The sequence below is a fragment of the Cladophialophora immunda genome, assembly GCF_000835495.1.
Source record: "Cladophialophora immunda strain CBS 83496 unplaced genomic scaffold supercont1.3, whole genome shotgun sequence".
Classification (NCBI taxonomy): domain Eukaryota; kingdom Fungi; phylum Ascomycota; class Eurotiomycetes; order Chaetothyriales; family Herpotrichiellaceae; genus Cladophialophora; species Cladophialophora immunda.
In genome coordinates, this window is record NW_015622543.1 from 3,902,870 (window position 1) to 3,922,735 (window position 19,866).

Below are 19,866 nucleotides of genomic sequence, written 5' to 3' on the forward strand. Positions count from 1 at the left end.
GCTTTCCAGTTCCGGTAAGACAGAAGTCTATTTGCTGTCTGGTCAAGAGCAGCGAGGCCCAAGATATCACTGTGTAGCTTAGAGAGATAGAGGTAGAGATACCTTGGTGCAGAGCTCCGGTGAGGTAGTCTGACTCAGGCCACTGAAATAAATCTCCTGTTTCATGGGTACTAGTTACCATCACCCTGCTGGCCGTCGGGGGATCGACTCTATACCGAGACGTTAGATCTGGGGGCGCGGCGAAGTTGTAGATCCGTGCGGTAGGAACGCATAGCTCCAATCCTCGCGGGTCGCTTGCAAGGGTTCTTTCTAGTGTAAAGTCCTTTGGAGAGGCCTGGGGGCGCTCCCGGTGGCCTTTAGTTGGTGGTGAGCAATCAACGGAGTATAGTTGACCTAGTTTTCCACACAAAGCCTTGCACAAATGTTGTGGGCACTAGGATGCCTGTAGTCAGCGAGCACAAACAGTTAGCTTCCCGAGATGATATCGATGTACCTCGTATGTCCTATAGAACAGAACTGGTTAGATCAGGTCTCTCCCGCATTTACTTCGCCATACGCGTAGTAACAAGGTTCCGCTCTGTATTGGATAATATAGTATAACTAGTCGGCAAATTTCGATGCTGATCCGCTCCCCTAAGCTTCGCTGATGTGGATTCATGTCAGATCTTGCTCTTCTCGGTGGCTCCTTGTTGAACCACTAGTTCGTCTCAGTGCCGCTAGAAGGGTCTCAACCGGGTCTGCTGCGGGTATAAGGCTGTTACGACCGATGGCCGACGAGCACTGGGAGTCGAAAACAACTGGGGAGACAGGCTATCACGATGGAAAATAGGCCTATTCAAGTGGGGAGGGATCCGGCCCTGAGTGGGGGATAAATGCATAGGTCGTATGCTCTTTCGTTCCCATCCGTTTCGTCTGGGGACCAGAAACACATGGGTGCCTGGGCTCCTCTTCGCCCCGTGGAAATGTCAGCATTCCCATGATCCGCTGCGTACGCTAGACACTGGGTCTGTGGCTATAGTAAATTATAGTAAATTTCCAAACTGACATGGATATTGCTTAGCGAACTTGGGCGGATGGTACAAGCCCATGCAGTCAGCGTCAAACTAGCATGCGGTCCTGGCAGTAGGGATGCTTGTCAGGAAATGGTCCCTAACGAGCAAGCCCTAGAATGTTGGAAAACCCCCTCTTCGAAGAGGACGCTCGAGGCCAGTTCGCAAAGCGGAAACGATAGGCGGAAGTGCGGCTCGCTTCAGCTGCACCAAGGCCGAGTGGCTTTGGTCTCACGCCCCGTGTCATGAGAGAAGAACTGCCCCGAAGGGAGATAGATCGCTTCGAGGCCATGGAAGCCTACGTCCGAACACCATGTCATTCTGCCTCGCCATGGTGGTCGGGCTCCAGAAGCCGGGTAGCAATGCAATGACTAAGAAATTTGAAGAAGATGGCGGCTGACAAAGAATCCGGCGTGAAGTCTGTGGACAGTCTGACCAGTTGGATCCGGAGGCCAGCAAGCTGGTTGCTGGCCAAGTGGCGTCCTCGTATGCATGGCGTGCAGAATACCTCCAGGTCCGCCGTCGAGGCTAGGGAGGAAGTGGACGTGCCGCAATGAGAACTATCGGGGAATATGGGCAGTGATTGGCCGACGAGTAAGCCCAGGGGCCGGATGATATGAGACCAACGAGAAGGAATCGTTTATGGGCGCCATGGTGTACGTAGTTTGTCGCGGATATTTTGCTGCTTCAAGATGGAGAAACTGGAGCGCCCATCTCGCCTCTACCACCAACATCCCGCAACCAATCAGGCGCATTTTCTTCTTCTCAAAAACGGGAATAGTGTGGTACAGCTGCCGGCACACCCTTGCCGATTGGGTCGAGCCCTTTAGGCCCTGGCGGTTATCGCCGTTTCAATGCTGTGGGAGATCCTGCCTCCTCAGATTTGACTTGGTCGCCGCTAGTCAGAAGGTCGCCTGTGCAAAGGGTCATGGTCGATGGGGCTCAGGGATGAGTAATATCGGAGAGCAGCCGTAGGCACATCCCCTCTCAAGGCTCTATATACCCGAGGACAACGATACATTATGATCCAACAGGGAAGGGACAAGTCATCCCGTCGCTATAAACCAGCACCACAGCCAGCCGACAGCATGTCCAACTCAAAATCGGAGGGGAGGGTGTTTACCTTTGTAGACTATGACATTAACCGACGCGGAGTCACCGAGACAGCACGGGCGCATTTGATGAAAGATCGGGTGAGGTCCAAGAGAGAGGCCAGATCAGAATGGGTGTCTCGAAACCAGTTCTCGCCGTTGCGATGGATGCGGCCAAAAGAGGAAAATGCAGGGCCAAATCCAGAGGCCACGGATGCGGCGCTCTCCCAGTCTAGCGAATCAGGCCGGGCGACCAAAAACCGCATCTCCCATTATGCAGCAGTCATCGACTTCCAGAGGGATAGTGTCACGGTGTCGCCATTTCTAAGGAAGCCGCGCTCAGAATCACCACGTCCGAGGACAGCAATTAAACCCGAGCCACGGACCAAGCTGGAGGACCAAGACAGCAAGTCGTCTGAGCGAACTGCGGTCGACAGGAGGAAGCGACGTGCACCGTCACCGGCACCGGGGGATGACGACCCCTCAGAAGATTCCAGATTAAGCAATTCTCCCTTTCCCTTTGTCGACGCCGAATCTCCCCGCTCCAGTGCCAGTGCCTATGATGCGGAGCGTCATTCTCCGCGACTGCGCTGCAAGTCGCGCAGGGCGAGCATGGAGAGTCGATCAGAGTTCGGGTTATCCTTACTCGAAGGGCTGAAGATCGAAACCACCCCCCCTGAGCAGCAGGCGACCCTGCAAGATCGCTTTCCTGGATCCGAAGACGAGCCGCAGCGCACTGTTCTGCGAGAACTCCAACAGTCAGTCGACGGGTCGCGTCTGGCCTTGACGCCCAGCGATCGTAATTTGATCCGGTACTTCGCGCTAAATGCAGTATCCATGCTGGGCTTGGACGTTTACCCGGAGATCGTCCAGAAACACGACCCTGTGCTCAAGCTGTTTATCCCATTTGCTGTCTCAAGCCAATGGTGTTTCGAGACCATGATACTACTCTTCAGCGCCAACCATTACCGAAAATACGGGCCACAGGCTGAGAGCGATCTGTTCGCCGCCGAGAACCACTATCTTGCCGCCCGACAGAACTTCATCCTTGCACAAACACGGCAGAGAATATCCGCGCTGGCCAATCAAAAAGACTCGAGCGATGAAGACGTGGTGGCATTCTTGTTCCTGGCCCTGTCCGAGTACTGTGCGGGCCACCGACAAATCGGACTCATGCACTTCAAGGCATGGAAAGAATATTGTGAGATGCGCCGAGTCCTCGGCATTAGGCCGTGTGGCCTGCCCTGCAAAACCATTGTGTGGTGGTGTATCTCGGTCTTGACCGAGAGCGACGTACTGCTGGATTCGATTATTAATCCTTCCACGAGATCTCGGGTAAGAGAAGATCCAGGGAAACTCTTCAGATATTTTGAGAGTTTCAGTGGGGAGCCGTCTGGTGAGACTGACAGCTTGTCGGTGCCGGCAAAGCTAGACAGGCGGATCACCTGTTGATCTGACCGGTCTAGACACCATGGTGGCTCTGGCACTCTTTTTATAACACCGGTCTCGTTGCAGACCCCGGTTCTCTACAGGGGAGCGATCAATCTCACTTCAGGTGCAACGAATCCACGATGCGGTGAAGATGTGTATTGACTGTACCTTTCTTTAACGGCGCCACGGTGGTAGCCATTGTCATGCGCTGCCCTCCAAAGGGAAGGTCTTGATGATTTTGGAGATTGGGAATCAGGTGACGGAACCTATCTCAATGTGCTTTCGTACGAGTAGCGGTGGTGCGGTAGTAGTGCCTCGAAAGCCGACAGAGTACTGGTTCCTTGAAATTAGTCTGAGGTCAGAGCCAGTTGGCTGCCTGGGTACCTGGCTTGTAGTTCCCCGCTGATTTCTCACTCGACTTTCCCATGTTGCAACGGCCGAGAGCACAGCGAGAGGGAGAGGGCGCACTGCGTGGGCATGGCTGGGAGCTCAAAGTGACTTTGGGACTCGGCGACACAAATGCCCGTCGGTGGAGGCATGTGACTAGGAGTCTTGGCGCCAAGACAAAGAGCGGGTTCTGCACGACCTTCTAGGGCATGCACGTGACTAGCCACGTGCTCGCCCTCCCACTTTAATAGTGACGAGCATTCAACTCCTCTTTCATATCTCCATGATCCCCTTTCTCCTTCTCTCCCCGCTGTCTTGCCCGGTCACCATACCATCCCGTGCTCAGAAGATGCTTTTGACACCTCTCAAGATGGATATTTCGAGCTCCCTAGAGGTAAAGAAGATCTGTTTCCCCGCAGCACGGCAAGAACCTTCTTCACCACCCACCTCGCCAGTTGGCCACAATCCCCCGCTCCTTTTCCCCGAGCCTTGGAAGCTCGACTTGAGGTCTCCTGGAGTCTTTGAAAGTCCCGCTTCAGGTAAGGACTTGTGTGAGTCAAGGTTGCATATTCCATTCCCAAGAGGATAGACTTCACCTGGATGACAAAACCCTCGTGGTGGCAATCTACACCCTTTGCAGACGAGCAACTGCGCCGTCATTGGAATCTATCAACATGAAGACTATCGCCGTGGGCCACAGAATGCCAACCAACGTGGAAGTTTGAATAGACTTTTGTCTGTCGCCGGCGCCAGTCAGCCTTGGGCAGCCTTGCGGCCTCCAACACTCCAGGGCTACGCTTTCAGCCGTCTCTCCGACGGCATTGCTCGACGCGACACCATTGGCTCGCTTACACAGCCAAAGCTCCTCTGGATTCTCTCCCTGAACGGGACGATGTCGTCAATATCAGCCAATCAAAGAGGCCGTTGGAGATGTTGCTGACCAATACAATTCATGAACAGCGACACTTACAACCAACCAAGAGAGCTGTTTCTCCCTGCCTTATCAAAAACCCCATCCCCGAAAAACCCCCTGCCGATCCTTCGATGGGCACGTACTTGTAACATCTTTTCGTGATAGGAATATATATATTCTTTTCAACAACGCGGGTCAGAACCAAGGCAACTATTCCTGCCGTTACCTCACTGCTCAACACCTCACCCATCTCTTATTCGTCGTCCTCAGCAGCACGCCCGCGGAGGTGGTCTTGGAGGGAAAAAACCCCGCAAAAAACCAGCTTTAACCGACCGGCATCAAACACGGCATCATTTGTCAAGACCCCGCGTCCAGACCACTAACCAACATCTAAAACAGAACAATCAAAGCCAAAAAAAACAATAACAGGGGAATCATGGGCTCTCTCCCCGTGTCGGCGCCGTCACGGCTCTTCGAGCCGCTCAAGGTCGGCAACATGACGCTGCAGCACCGGCTGGTGATGGCGCCGCTGACGCGCTTCCGGGCCGACGAGTCGCACGTGATCCTCCCCGCGGCGACGACGTACTACAGCCAGCGGTCCTGCGTGCCGGGCACGCTGCTGATCACCGAGGCGACCTTCATCTCGCAGCGCGCGGGGGGTTACCCGAACGTGCCGGGGATCTACACGGCGGAGCAGGTGGCGGCGTGGAAGCGCGTCACCGACGCCGTGCACGCCAAGGGCTGCTACGTGTACCTGCAGCTGTGGGCGCTGGGCCGCACGGCGAACCCGGCGTACGCGGCCAGCCAGGGCATCGAGGTGGTCTCGTCGTCGCCCACGCCGGTGGGGCCCGACAGCCCCGTGCCGCGCGAGATCCGCCGCGACGAGATCCAGGGCTGGGTTGACGACTACGCGACGGCGGCGCGCAACGCGGTCGAGGGCGCCGGGTTCGACGGCGTCGAGATCCACGCCGCCAACGGCTACCTAATCGACCAGTTCACGCAGGACGTGTGCAACGTGCGCACCGACGAGTACGGCGGCAGCGTGGAGCGGCGGTCGCGCTTCGGCCTCGAGGTCGCCCGCGCCGTCGTCGCCGCCGTTGGCGCCCACCGCACCGGCATCCGCCTCAGCCCCTTCAGCACCTTCCAGGGCATGAAGATGCGCGACCCCCTGCCGCAGTTCACCCACTTCATGCGCGGGCTCAAGGAGCTCAACCTCGCCTACATGCACCTCGTCGAGTCGCGCATCTCGGGCAACGCCGACGTCGAGGCCACCGAGAAGATCGACCCCCTCATCGACGTCTGGGACAACACCTCCCCCGTGCTGATCGCAGGCGGCTTCCGCCCGGCAAGCGCCCGCCGCGCCGTCGACGAGGAATACAAGGATCGGGACATTGCCATTGTCTTCGGACGCTATTACATCTCCACGCCCGATTTGGCCTTCAGAATTGCAAACAACATTGACTTGAGCCCGTACAATCGAGACACCTTCTACACCCCCAAGTCTGAAGTGGGCTACATCGATTACCCCTTCAGCAAGGAGTTTGAACAAGCAGATACCAAGCTCTAGGGGGCACCCTTGTACATAGATGATAAAGCATAGAGGTTAGATGACTCCCATTGGGAGGTGCATTAAGAATATGCATTCGCCAATGCTAAACTTATGTCTTCGCATGGGTCGACCATCTTACTGATCCCGCTTCTTCTTATGGCCACACTGTCCACCAGGCAGAGAAATACGCAGCATGCACAAACGGAATAGACCCATCCGCTTTCTCAGCACCACCACCATCGGAACAACCATAGTCAAGGACTGAACGCTCACATCAGCCCAGCCCGGTAGCGGGGTGACAACTGCCCGCCGGCGTCCATGAATACCCGCCTCTCGTACGTTAGGTCAGGATCATGCGGATCACATCCTTGCCGATGCGTCTTGATTTTGTTTCCCTCCATCTCTTCCGCAACCACCTGTTCTATAATGTCCTGGGCCATTGCAGGCTGACGATACTCATAGCCCATGAAGGCGCCAAGTTTCCGAGTCTCTAAAGCTGGCGGTCCCGCAGCAGGGTCCCGCAGAATGATGTCCCTAGGCCTCTTCTTTTCCCTCTTCCTGGCCTTAGGTTTGACGTTCTCGGCGCTGACCGTCGCTAGAGGGCCTTCAACATGGAGACCCGTCTCTACAAGGGTGGCTCCAGTTGTCGGGCACCCGTTCACCCGCGGTTGCATGAGAGGATTTCTTAACCCATTGATAAGCTCGACTTCAGCATGGTTGAGGCCAAGTCCGGGACATTCCTGGGGAGGAGGAAGATTGATGGCGGTGGATGGGACAATGTTCTGCCCTTCCGCATGATGATGGCTCACTTGAGTGGTTTTGCGCTTTGGATTTGGATTTTGAGCAGCAGTTTCCACCCCGACGGCAAGACCCACTTCGTCCAGTGTTGTCGCAGAATCAATGTCGGAGATGGGATCTTCGTCATCAAAGTATTTGGTATCTTCCCAATCTCGGACGCGAGGCTGATAAGGCGGACGTCGCCGGTAGAAAGTGTCCCAATCCATATCCGCAAACCATGCATGGCGCTTGATATCTTCTGCATCGCCAGGGTAGACAAAATATCCCTGGTAGTTTTGATGAGCCTTGTCCGCGACGCAACGAACAAGTCGGCCACCAACAATCTTCCTGGTGAAGTCATTGTGCTCATACTGACGGCTACAGAGGCGTTTCTCCTTCTCGACAAGGATTTGCATCATGAGGTCCAGCGCTTCCATGCTCGGTTCTGGAACACCATCTGGCTGCGGAAACACCAGAGTTTTCTTGTGCTGCAGGATCTTTAGCTTGGTTTGATGGCGGTCGTCGCAAGCAAAGGGAGTGAAACCGAACAGACACTCGTACATGATAATCGCAATGCTCCACTAGTCGCATCGTCCGTCGTACATCTCGCCGCGAATGACTTCGGGGGCCATGTACTGCGAAGTTCCAACCACTGAACGGGCCAAACGTCGACGTTGCGACCGGTTGCGCCAATCCAAGATTGGCTCCCCAAGCGTAGGTTCCTCCTTGTATGTCGAATCGTCTTTTCCATGCTTCCTGCTTGCGTGGTGTGACTGGGCTTCCTTCTCCTGTTTGTCCTGCTCGTCACCGTCCACGACAATCCCCAATTCGTCCAACAGCGAGTGACGGTTCTTTTGATAGAACCTTTGGTCGTGAGACCAGTCTCCATCGAAAGCCAGACCAAAGTCTGAAATCTTCAAATGCCCGTCGAACGCAATGAGAAAATTGTCTGGCTTCACATCTCGGTGAATCCACTGCATGCGATGGGCTTCTTCGACGCAGAGAATCATTTCCGCAATGTAGAATTTCGTGAACTCTTCGCTGAGGGTGTTCTTGCGGATGAGCAGCCCCAGAAAATCGCCTCCAATGCAGTACTCCATGACTAGGTACAAGTGTTTCCGGTCCTGAAAAGCGGCAATCAGTGGAATAACCCATTTTGAGCCCTCTGCTGCCACCAGGAAATCGCGCTCGGCTCGTAGATGTCCCTCTTGTCCATTGCGGATCATATCTGACTTGCGAATCACCTTCATCGCGTAGACTTCCTTCCTGGCCTGGATGGAATTCGTGCGCTTGTTAAAGAGGCTGCCAGACAGCGCTCTGCTGGAAGACTTGAGGCTGGAGCGAGAAGATACATTGGTCAGCATTTTGTCGGTATCCCTCCCTTCAGGGCTGTGCAACCCATCCTGACTGTTTTTTGCCTTGACCAGTCGAACGACCCCAAAGCTCCCTTTTCCAAGGACGCTGACCACTTCAAAGCCACCGACGCTGACTCCTTTGCTTGCTTTGGCTTCGTTGGTCGTATTTTTCAGCACTCGATGCTGCCGGAGATTCTCGCTCTTAGCCACCTCCCATGCTTTCCGAGCGCGATCCCGAATACCTGGAGGCAGATGCAGTTCTCGCATCCGCTTCTCCAAATCCTTCCGCCGTGTTGCTCTCGGCGAAGTGTCACCGAACAATGAGTTGAAGTGGAGCTCGAAAAACATTTTGGTCGTGGCAGCGGCTTCGACCGTCCTGATGGTAAGGGAAGGAGAAATGACGCCCTCCGGAATGGGACTAAGCAAGCGACTTTCTCCTGTGAAAGTCTGGTGGTCGATGTCGGATGAATTGACGCTCCCGCGACGGACGGTCGACAGTGGAGTTATAGGCTCCGATGTCTGCGGAGTCGATGCATTACGATCGATGGAGGAAAAGGTACCACTGTTCAATGTGGAAGGCGTAGATGAGAACGGTGTAGAGGAAGCCATGGCTGATTCCCGCAGCAGCGTCTGAACGCTAGGTCTCGAGCGTAACTCTGACTTCTTGACAACAGTCGAATTCCCATTGCCGAATGCTTGTTGAAACTTCTGGCTGATGCGGCGCTGGAGTCCAGGAGCAGATTGACTCCGGGATATCTCCCTGCCACTATTGTGGGTGGTATAAACATCATAGGGATTATCATCTTCATTTTCAGGGATTTCGTGTAACCCGGGGGTAATCGGGGCGCTGCTGATAGTCGGAGACACTAATGTTTCCTGGTCATCTTCTGGGCTGTCGGCGATTGCAGTGAGTCGAATCCTCAGAGGTTGGTGGATCATTGTTGTATTCGATTCGTTGGAGAGTAAATATACGGATTGATTTCCCTGGGTCAGTGGAAACATGGCCTCAGTATGATGCTGGACGCTGCCGTCACTACATCTGTCTCCCAAGCCCAGCACCGTCTTGATGCTGGAGACCCCTCTCTTGAGCTGGCTCTTGACGCTGAGCTTTGACCGTCCGGTGCTGGTGGACTCCATCGATCGCGAGCCTGTCCCATCGAAGAGATGGTTGAGTTTTGGGATTTTGGAGAGCGGCGGGTTGGCCCAGCGAGCCGAATGGGAGGGCGGAGGAGGAGAGGATGGTCGTCGTTTTCGACTCAAGGCCGTCATGAGCGGCATGGCGTGGGTGAAGGGCACACTGACCGCAAGAGTTGCTGCTGGTGTCTGTATAAGATATGGGTATAAGAGCAATGGAGAAGTAAGTAAAGTCAAAGCGAAAGCCAATGCCAATGGGGATGCTAATGGTTGAATGATCAAAGAGAGAGTAGAAGTTGATGTGGTCGGGCGGAGGAGGTTTTCATAAAGACGGCAAGGGACGCACCTGCGCTGAATTCTTCCTTGGTGTGAGGCAAGAACGCGTGCGAAGTGAAGCGACAACATAGCACAGGTTCTGCTGCGATCATGAACATATCGTCTCAGAGTCTCTTTGATCTTGCTCGAAATTCACTCTAGTATTCAAATACCACCGCAGGCAGACCTCTAGCCATGACAGCCTTCTGCACCTCTCGTTTCAGAACAGCCAGCGCTTTCTCCCACGACCCGCGGGTCTCGTCACTGCCAAAGTTCTCGTACTCTATCACCAGCCCAAGCCAATTGACCACAGCGACAGCCTTGGCCATGTCCCGCTCAACAGAGACGACCTTGGCCAGGTAATCAGAGAGTGCAGTTACATCCTCCATATCAGGTTCTTCACCGTCGACGGAGAGCTCCCGTACCCAAGCTGAGATGGCATCTCGCAGTTCCGGTAGGGAACTCAGCTTCTGAGAAGTGAATGTTGGTCTATCGGGTTTATTTGTTAATTGGAGCTTCTGTTGCCCTCGCACTGCAGCTTCTGCTGGAGTAGTCGTTTTGGTCTTTTTCCGGTTAATGTCGTAGTTCAGGCCAGACCGGGATTTCATTCGGTTTCTCTTCTGTTCTGCGAGAATTTCCAAGCGAATGTCTTCGGGCAATTCGTTAAGAAACGACTCGGATATTTCTTCGAAGATGTGGGAGTCTGGATCTGGTCGATTCAGATTCGGCTTGGGCATAGACACGAAATTGGACTGTGTGAGGGTCGAAGAAGAGTCGCCACCTCGCTTCGAACCAGGCTTGCCGAACAATGATGTCGTCTTCTGCTTCTTGCTTGGCGTCACAACTAGCTTCTTCGCTGGACCCAACGCCCTGGGTTTGTGAGGCGATTGAGGCAGCACTCTTTGTAGTGCTGGGGTCTTTTCTCTTTTGTCTCGATGCTTGTACTGGGCCAGCACTTCGTCCCTGACGTCTGGCGGGAGCGCTGCTAGTGTTTCGGGATCAAGTTGACTCTGGCTGGGTAATGCAGCCTCATTGTCACTCGGAAAGGGCGAGACGGAGCGCGATAGCGGTTCGTTGGAGGGCGATGCCGCACGAGCAGAGGTGCTCATAATGTCCAAGATACTCTTTTGTCTGGGCACAATTTTGTTCCTGATATCCGCCGGTAGCTCTGCGAGTACGGTTGGATCAATCTGAGATGGGAGCATGAACTGTGTACCGCCGATATTTAGAGGCTTCTGGGTGGGTGTCTCTTCGCCGGCTGCGACAGCTATCTCAATGGCACCAGCAATGGCCTCACCCGGTTTCGGCTTCTCGGGAGTAGGCACCTCTTCGATAGGATCAGTCGCCTCTTTGGACGTCGGAGTCCGTTCGGGGAGTGGGCTCTGTCTGTCCTGGTTCTTCAGCCCAGGGGATGTTGATGTATGTGTGACAGGCTTCTTGAATTGTAGCCTTCGCTGGCTGCCGTCCATATACCCGCCTGAGCTCGCGGCGGACGGCTTTAGTGGCTCCAGTTTCTGCATTTGTACGCCCAGTCCTCGTAGCTCTCCAGGAGGGAAGCCATAACCACGCAGGATGGAAATCGCTTCTTTTCCCAAGATAGCTGCGTCATTTGTGGCAACCCCAAGCACGACACTTTTGTTGAAAGTGTCACATTTGCCATGGCCCAGGTTCTTCGGAGGGTCTAGGCCAGCGTCTGCAGCTTTGCGCATGATCTTCATGGTCAATTGTCGTCCTTTGAGCAGTTGCTCCAGAAGCCGCCGCGACAACTCCTCGCAAAGACTTTGAACAAATTCTTCGGCCTGTTGTTGATTGACGAACCGGATTCCCCAGTTGATTTCGGCCGACACCGACTTTCGGATCACTTGGTCGCCCACTTCCTGTCTGTCGATGCCTCGAGAGTAATCCCATATTTTCTCACCGGTTTTTGGGCCTAAGGTGGTGATCAGCCTATCTTTCGTGCAGGCTCTAATATCCTTGACGAATTTGATCCCGATTTCTTCCAGCTTGTTCCCTATACTCCAGGCAACACCGGGCAGATCTGTGACAGTTAGTTCGCCGATAAAGTCCAGAACTTCCTCTGGCTTAATCAGGTGTTGCCCGGCAGGTTTGGCCTTTCGCAGAGCGACCTTTGCGAGCAGAATATTGCCTCCAATACCCACCGAAACGTCACAGCCTGTCTTTTCTTTCACCGAGACACGCAACTCTTGAGCAAGACGCTGGGCAACTTCTTGTTCTCGGTATATGGACCCCTCCGACAGACCTCTTCCGTCTGAACCGCCGACCTTGATGCACTGCTCGCTGACGTCCAGCAACGCCTCATCTATGCTTATACTCTGAGCCACGCCGTCAATCGCCAGAATAGAATCGTAAAAATGGCGGCTAGCCTCTTCATATGCTTTGTAGTCGTATGGTAAGATCTTGAGATCTGGACACATAGCCAACGCAGACTTCATCCACATGCCATTCTTAATGCCATATTTCCGAGCGGGATAGTTACAACTCGCAATCTCGGATCCCGGTCCGCTACCGTGCGCAATCACCACGGGTTTGTCAACCAAGTGGGGGTGTTGACGCAGAGACACAGCAGCGAAGAAACTGTCAAAATCGACGTGCATGATGTATCTCCTTGCACCTGGTGCCATTCGGAGTCTGTTCTTTTGAGACGACAGTTTCTCCTGCGTGCGTGCCTGCAACCGAGCTTTTAAATCCGCTTTCCAGGTAGATAAGTGATGTAACCTGGATTCGCGATAGTATTGGTTGATGAAGTCAGGATTTGCCGTGCTCGACTTGGCCATGTGAGGATTGGAGAGGAGAATGGCGTTGTGCTCTTCAGCCGTCAATTGGCGCTTTTCGGCCTTTGGCAAGTCACTCAGAGAGAGGGCTGCTGGTTGACCTGGCTCGGGTGAATTTTGCTGTAAGTCAGCGATGTCATTTGCGGACACCTCATGTCCACCATCGAAACCGAATGTTGCTCCAGTAGTTTCAGGTGGTCGAACAACATCAGCCGTCTCCGGTCCATCTTCACCCACAAACCTCACAGCACCCGCTTCTTCGTCCAGGGGAGATTCATCTGTCTGTTGAACTTGTGTCCTTTCTTCATTGATTTCACTTGGACTCTGTTCCGCTCGGGGAAAATGAGAAGGATACGAACTTCTCTGGGTCTGATCCTTGTATCTGCTCTGTTGAGTATTGACCTGACTGATAATTTGACCACTCTCAAAACTTAACACTTTCTGGGTGACGCCTTCGTCCACCAATCTGTAGGCATCCCAGGGTAGCAGTTTTCCCGCCTTCACACTATCAACCACCCAGGCAGGCTTCGCAATGCGGTATCGTGCAAACTCGACCGTCTTCTTAGGAGTCAGGTGGCTGGCGATAACGTGGGTGACAGCAGTCTTGCCATCGAGGTACTGAAGGAAGCCGCCGCCATGAGAGACAACAAGGGTATGGAGATCGCTCAAAGAAGGTTGGGTATAGCCATTGACATGGACGACGACACCGCGGAAAATAGGAGGCTTGTCCGCAGAATTTGCGCGTATTTCGACATCTAGGTTCTGTAGTTTGATCTTTTTCCTCCGCATGTAGTCGGCAAAACCGCCGAACTTGGAGGCTTCATATTCCTCGCCTTGCTCGTCGCTGAAGGTGTGGCCCTCAATGCGCTTCCGCACCAGCGCGGAGTTCTTTTCTAGTCGGGAGCCCATGGTGGGCTAGGAGATGTCATCGTCGCCAAACAATCTTCCTGGGCATCACGGCCATCCGGTTGGTCTATGGTCTTGACATGGGTGTTGATGGAGAGGATGATACAAGCATTCTGTCATTCTAGAGCAAGAGGCAAATGGGGTTGCGGCGCGTGAGGAGCAAAGCAACGCGACAGGCGCAGGCAGACGAAGTGGCCCAGGCGCCACACAAGCCCCCACGTCTTGCCCATCTCTTATCGATAAGCAAAAATTTATGGCTTGGCTTGAGGCTCGTTTCTGAGGCAGCGAAACTCCAAGTCTCTCCAATTACTGCGAAGCTCGTTTTCACTTTTTTTCCTTCTCATCTTTTGCGCTCAAGCTTGAGTCTCTGAAGGTTCTACTCGGCTTACAACACCTTAATTCCGCAAGCATTACTCTTCTAGACTTAACCTAGCATCGTTTTCTTTTCGAGATACTGCAAAAGTGCGCTGCTACAATGTCGGGCATTCAACCTGTGGCGCTCTACGCCATGAAAGTCCCTCCAGGCGACATCATGGTCCCCGCTGTTCCTGAGTTTGCTGCCATGGTATGTTATGTCATTAGTCTACATAGCGGATTGTGCGTACTGACTAGTCTGTACAGTTTCGTCTGACCATGGCCGCCATTGATCCCAGCGCTGAGCCTGAACTCGAAGATCCCGACGACAAGCGCCCTCCTCGAGCCACCCTCAAACTGATCCGAGTTCCAGATGGCATGCTCGATGAGGATGACGATGATGAAGATGATGAGGACTACCTTGCTGGTCTGATCGACGACGAAGAGGACGATGAAGACGACGACGAAGATGAGGACGACGAGGAAGTGAATGGCGGGCCGAGCGAGAAGAAGTCCAAAGCCAGCGCAGCTGATGAGGATGAAGATGATGAAGACATGGAAGACGAGGATAATGACGAGGATGAGGATGAGGATGCGGCGGCCATCGCAAGGTTGTCCAAGCTCATGAAAAGCGCCAAGGGGAAAGGGAAAGCTAAGGCCCTGGATGGAGAGGACGATGCCGACGATGAAGAAGATGAAGACGACGAGGCTCTTGAGATGGATGAGGTTGTAGTCTGCACTCTCGATCCCGAAAAGGCAAGTCGTCTCCATTGAATTGTGAGTTCTGATCTAACCACACTTTTAGAACTACCAACAAACGTTGGACTTCGTTGTGGGTGAAGGCGAGAAGATCTTCTTCAAGGTCTCCGGGGCATACACGGTCAATCTTACTGGAAACTATGTCATTCCTCAAGACGATGGCTCGGCCTCTCTCTACGATGAAGACGATGAGGAGGAAGGTTACGACCTGTCGCCCGACGAGGACGAGCTCGACGCCCTCCAGGACGCCGATGAAGATTCTGACGCTCTTGACGACCTCGAAGACCCTCGCATCACGGAAATCGATGAGGAGGACGAATTCGACGCTATCAGGGCCATCAAGCTGGCTGGGAAAGGCAAGAACAAACGTCCTGCCGAAGATGACGAAGACGAGGAGGAAGAGGACAACCTTGATGACATTGTTGCCAAGTCGCTCAAGAAGGACGAATCCAAGGCAGCAGGATCAACCTCAGCACCGGAGAAACTCAGCAAAGCCGAGAAAAAGCGTCTCAAGAAACTCAAGAAGAACGATGGCGAAGCTGTCGCAGTCGAAGCCCCCACAACCGAAGTCAAGAAGGAAGCAGCGCAGGCCAATGGCAGCTCTGAGAAGAAAGTTCAATTCGCCAAGAACCTGGAACAGGGGCCAACTCCATCCGCCACGCCTCCTTCGTCGGCCAAGGCCGACAGCAAGGACAAGTCAGGCACGGGCTCCGCGTCTTTGGGCGTGAAGGAGGTTCAAGGTGTTACCATCGACGACCGCAAGATCGGCAGCGGCCCTGCGGCAAAGAAGGGCGCTCGTCTGGAGATGCGCTACATTGGCAAACTCGACAATGGCAAGATCTTTGACAGCAACAAGTCTGGCAAGCCGTTCAGCTTCAAGCTCGGCGCTGGTGAAGTGATTAAGGGATGGGACATTGGCCTTCAGGGGATCCAGGTCGGCGGCGAACGAAGATTGATCATCCCCGCGCACCTGGCATATGGAAACAAGGCCCTGCCCGGGATACCCAAAAACAGCAAGTTGACGTTCGACATCAAGTGCTTGGCTGTGAAATGAGGGTTGGGCAGCGACAAAGAAGATTGTGCATGCGAAGGGTTGAATGGATAGCGAGCTGGTCGCCATAAGCCAGCAGTCGTGCCCCGTGAGCAGAACGTTGCGAGCTTACTTCCTCCAAAAGTCGTGAGTGTTTTCGGATCGTGGCAGGCGTTCTAAGGGATGGGGATGGAAAGGGAACATCGAGGAGATTCAGGTCTTCCAAAAGGGAGATCAAGAGCTAGCGGTCACGCAGCTTGAAGCATCTCCTTGCTTGTACGTTTAACAACCCACATAATAACACATGATAGAAAGGGGACGCATGCATTGCTAGCAGACCGCGAAGGGCTGATCCCAAAATCGATCGATCGATCAATCAATGAAAAAGGGTTTCATACCACCAATGCAAGTCGTAGTTATCAATGCGATCCTCGCTTTCGAGAAGAAGAAAAGAAATGAAAAGAGACGACATAGGGCGGAAAAGTGGGCGGGTAGCATGTATTTTAGAATCCTATACTCTACTCACTTCATTCCATCCCATCCTGTCTCGTCTCGTCTCGTCTTACCTCACCTCACCACGCTCCACCTCATCTCGCCTGCCATACATCCTCGCAAAGCCCAAACGCCTCAGTCTCAGTCTAGGCCGAGGTACTGAAAAAGAAAACACCCGAGGGGATCTTGAAGCGACATAACATAAAATTCATGAAGTCGTGCGCCTAACGAGTCATGGGGATGAAGAAAAGAGGGAGGGCGATGCAATCTGGTTCCTTTTCCTTTTTGCCAATCCAAGAGATCAAAATAAACACAAGTCGATGCGCCAGTGTCCACGATGAAGGGAGTAAGAGAGGGAAGGACGGCGGAAGAGAATGGAAGGGGATCGATTGCCTTCGACTCCAGCGCAGCCCAACGCTGCCATTCAGCATCGCGGGAAAGGAGTTTTCAAGAGCTGTTTCAATCTGGCTGGTCATGTCGTTTCGACCACCACCACCTCGTCCTACTCCTTCTTCCTCCTTCCCACATCCAGCCGGGCAAGTTCCAAAGTGAGCGTTCCATGCTTAAGAAAGTTGAGTATCCTCTTCACCCGCGCAGACGGGTCATCTGCGGGTCATACAGCGGCTCGGGGGTGACGGTGGCCTGGATTCTCTTGCCGAAGTACTCGATCTCGACGGCGGTGCCCTCGCCGCCGACGGAGCTGGGCAGCCAGGCGTACGCGATGGGTTTGCCGACAGTATACCCGAACGCGGCGCTGGTGACATAGCCGACGGCCCTCCCGTCGTGGAAAACGGGTTCCTTGCCCAGGACCACGGACCGGCCGTCGTCGACGGTGAGGCAGCGCAGGTGTCGCGAGGCTGTCTCCTTGGAGCGGCCCTCGAGCGCCGCCTGGCCCACGAAGCCGCCCTGCTTGCCGGCCTTGACGGCAAAGTCCACGCCGGCCTCGAACGGGTCGTGCTCGGTGGTCATGTCGGTGCCCCACGACCGGTACCCCTTTTCCAGCCGCAGCGCGTTGAACGCCGTGCGCCCAGCCGCGACGACCCCGTGCGCCTGGCCGGCTTCCCAGAGCGCGTCCCAGAGCCGCTGTCCGTTGTCGGCGCTGGCGTAGATCTCCCACCCGAGCTCCCCGACGTACGACAGCCGCATCGCGACCACTGGGATGCCTGCGATGCTGGCCCTCTTGACGCGGAAGTAGCGCAGCCCCTTGTTGCTGAAGTCGTCGGCGCTGACCGAGCTGATCACGTCGCGCGCCCGCGGACCCCAGAGCCCGACGCAGCATGTGCCGCCGGTGATTTCGCGCACGTACGCCCATCTGCTGGGGTCGTGCTGCGACTGCCGCCGCGCCTCTCGAGAGAAGTAGATCAAGTCCACGCGGCCGTTGACACCTACTTGAAAGAGGTCATCGGCCAGTCTTGCCACGGTGATATCGCTTCGGATCCCGCCACGGCTGTCCAGAAGGAGCGTATAGGTGACCGCGCCAGGTTTCTTCGAGACATCTCCCGTGGTCAGTCGCTGGAGCAGGTCGACCGCTCCTGGGCCCGCCACCTCGAGCCGACGCAACGGGGTCATGTCGTACATGGCCACGGCGGTGCGCGTCTTCCAGGCCTCGACTGCCGCGATGGGCGAGTAGTAGCGGGCGGACCAGGGGTCGCGCTCGACAGGCTTCCACTCCGGCGGCAGCTGGTCGATCAGCTTTGCGTTGGACTCGTACCAGAACGGGCGCTCCCAGGCTCCGGCCTCGAGGAAATACGCGCCCAGCTCCCGCTGCCGGGCGTAAAAGGGAGTGACTCGCAGGTTGCGCGGAGACTCCCGCGGCTGCAGGGGGTGGATGATGTCGTAGACCTCGACGAAATTCTGCTGGGAAGTCTCCTTGACATAGGCCGGGGTGAGTTGGACCTCTTCGAAGCGGCCCAGGTCGCACTCTGCCAGGTCAACCTCGGATCGCCCCGTCGTGAGGATCTCGGCCACCGCGCGCGCCACCCCTGCAGAATGCGTCACCCACACCGCCTCTGCCACATAGAAGCCGTCCAGAGTGGGCGACTGTCCGACAAGGGGCCCTCCGTCCGGAGTGAACGAGAAGATGCCGTTGAAGCCATCCGCGATCTCGCTCTCCTTCAAGGCAGGCAGGAGCTCCCGGGAGAGGTCCCACGCCGGTTTGAAGTCTTCCGGGGTGAATTCCAGGCGGGAGGGCATGTTCTTTTCGTCGACAGTCTTCGAGGCTAGCGGCAACGACGAAGCAACGACGGGGATCGGCCGGTGCGCATACGAGCCAATGCCGTACTGTTCGCCGTGTTCACGGTAGTAGAGGTCCTGGTCCTGGTAACGCAAAATGGGGAGACCTGCTCCGTTTGGCTGGGGATTGCGCCCTGCTTGGGCTGGCACGGGTGTGGTCTTCGCGTACTGGTGCGCCAGCGGGAGCAGGGGGATTGAGAGGCCGACCATGGCTCCCACCTCGACGCCCCAGAACCCCGCGCAGGAGACGACAATGTCGGCGGGGATGACGCCCTCGGGAGTGATCACGCCGGTGACGCGGTCATTCGCCTGCTCGATGCCGGTGACCTGCGTCGACCCCAAGTACCGCACGCCAGCCTTGCGGGTGCGGGTGATGAGCAGCTGGACCGCGCGCGCCGCCAACGCCAGCCCGTCGGTCGGGATGAACAGGCCGCCGAGCACGAGGTCCTTGTTCAGGAGAGGATACCGCTCGAGACACTCGTCGGTGCTGAGGAGGCGGGTTTCCACGCCCCAGGACTCGGCCCAGCCGTGCTTGCGCTTGAGCTCCTCGACCCGCGCGGGCGTCGTCGCGATCTCCAAGCCGCCTACCTGGTTGAAGCAGCTCTGGCCGTCCTCCTGCAGGGCCAGCAGCTTGTCCACCGTGTACCGGGCGAACTGGGTCATGGTCTTGGAAGGGTTGGTCTGGAACACCAGGCCGGGGGCATGAGATGTCGACCCGCCGGGCATGTCCAGCGGGCCCTGGTCGATGACGGTGATGTCGGTCCAGCCGCGCGAGACGAGCTCGTCGGCGAGGTTGGTGCCGACGATGCCCGCGCCGATGATGGCGACGCGAGGCACGGGCGCCATGGTGATGGACCCCATGGCGGAGAGGGAGAGATGTCGTCTGGAGTTGATATGGACCAAACAAGTGTTTGTGATCCTGGGCTGTATGTTTTATCCTCTGATGATTCCTTGACTCTGGCCGCCCGTTCAAGAAACCATCAGGGCACTGCCGGTCCCTCGAAGGCCCTTATTAGAGTCAAGGAGCCCGAGCCAGCCCCAGGACGGCGTACCTCGTCTAGCCCTTGCAATATCGACAGTGCTTTCCTATTCGGGGAAATCGTACCACCCCGGCCACTATGACGGTCACCTGATCGGCATCGGAGCATCTGCCCCGGCCGCCCGGCGTCTGTACAGGAGGTTGAACCACCGTCGAGGAGCCTTATCAGTGGAATCTTACGTGTTGCTCGCCTCCAGGAGAGCGCTATTGGGGCTAGACTCGGTGACTGTTATCGCAATGGAGCGAGCAAGCACTACTAAA

The 19,866-nt window shown here is 55.4% G+C and overlaps 6 protein-coding genes across 6 annotated transcripts; 2 read left to right on the plus strand and 4 right to left on the minus strand.

Moving 5' to 3' along the window:
• The first annotated feature begins 4,256 nt into the window (after positions 1-4,256).
• On the plus strand, positions 4,257-6,630 carry PV07_05762 (uncharacterized protein). Its single transcript, XM_016392676.1, has one exon. The coding sequence runs from the start codon at positions 5,308-5,310 to the stop codon at positions 6,436-6,438; it is 1,131 nt and encodes a 376-aa protein (XP_016250195.1). The 5' UTR covers positions 4,257-5,307; the 3' UTR covers positions 6,439-6,630.
• Positions 6,414-7,760, minus strand: PV07_05763 (uncharacterized protein; the record flags this gene model as incomplete). The annotated part of the gene is made up of 1 exon (XM_016392677.1): positions 6,414-7,760. One exon carries the CDS (start codon positions 7,758-7,760, stop codon positions 6,690-6,692), a length of 1,071 nt encoding a protein of 356 aa, XP_016250196.1. The 3' UTR covers positions 6,414-6,689.
• Positions 7,761-7,778: 18 nt separating this feature from the next.
• Positions 7,779-10,056, minus strand: PV07_05764 (uncharacterized protein; the record flags this gene model as incomplete). Its single annotated transcript, XM_016392678.1, has 2 exons — positions 10,033-10,056; positions 7,779-9,875 (listed from the first exon to the last, which is right to left on the minus strand). Exon 2 carries the CDS (start codon positions 9,828-9,830, stop codon positions 7,779-7,781), a length of 2,052 nt encoding a protein of 683 aa, XP_016250197.1. The 5' UTR covers positions 9,831-9,875; positions 10,033-10,056.
• PV07_05765 (uncharacterized protein) lies at positions 9,959-13,846 on the minus strand. The gene has a single exon (XM_016392679.1). It carries the CDS (start codon positions 13,700-13,702, stop codon positions 10,160-10,162), a length of 3,543 nt encoding a protein of 1,180 aa, XP_016250198.1. The 5' UTR covers positions 13,703-13,846; the 3' UTR covers positions 9,959-10,159.
• Positions 13,847-14,004: 158 nt separating this feature from the next.
• PV07_05766 (uncharacterized protein) lies at positions 14,005-16,331 on the plus strand. Its single transcript, XM_016392680.1, has 3 exons — positions 14,005-14,264; positions 14,321-14,809; positions 14,859-16,331. Exons 1-3 carry the CDS (start codon positions 14,175-14,177, stop codon positions 15,864-15,866), a joined length of 1,587 nt encoding a protein of 528 aa, XP_016250199.1. The 5' UTR covers positions 14,005-14,174; the 3' UTR covers positions 15,867-16,331.
• Positions 16,318-19,601, minus strand: PV07_05767 (uncharacterized protein). The gene has a single exon (XM_016392681.1). The coding sequence runs from the start codon at positions 19,425-19,427 to the stop codon at positions 16,920-16,922; it is 2,508 nt and encodes an 835-aa protein (XP_016250200.1). The 5' UTR covers positions 19,428-19,601; the 3' UTR covers positions 16,318-16,919.
• Positions 19,602-19,866: the final 265 nt, after the last annotated feature.

Coding starts and splice junctions, on each gene's coding strand:
- PV07_05767 (XM_016392681.1), bottom strand. CDS start 19,427: ATGGGGTCCATCACCATGGCGCCCGTGCCTCGCGTCGCCATCATCGGC.
- PV07_05766 (XM_016392680.1), top strand. CDS start 14,175: ATGTCGGGCATTCAACCTGTGGCGCTCTACGCCATGAAAGTCCCTCCA. Junction 14,265..14,320: donor TTCCTGAGTTTGCTGCCATG/GTATGTTATGTC, acceptor TAGTCTGTACAG/TTTCGTCTGACCATGGCCGC. Junction 14,810..14,858: donor GCACTCTCGATCCCGAAAAG/GCAAGTCGTCTC, acceptor CCACACTTTTAG/AACTACCAACAAACGTTGGA.
- PV07_05762 (XM_016392676.1), top strand. CDS start 5,308: ATGGGCTCTCTCCCCGTGTCGGCGCCGTCACGGCTCTTCGAGCCGCTC.
- PV07_05765 (XM_016392679.1), bottom strand. CDS start 13,702: ATGGGCTCCCGACTAGAAAAGAACTCCGCGCTGGTGCGGAAGCGCATT.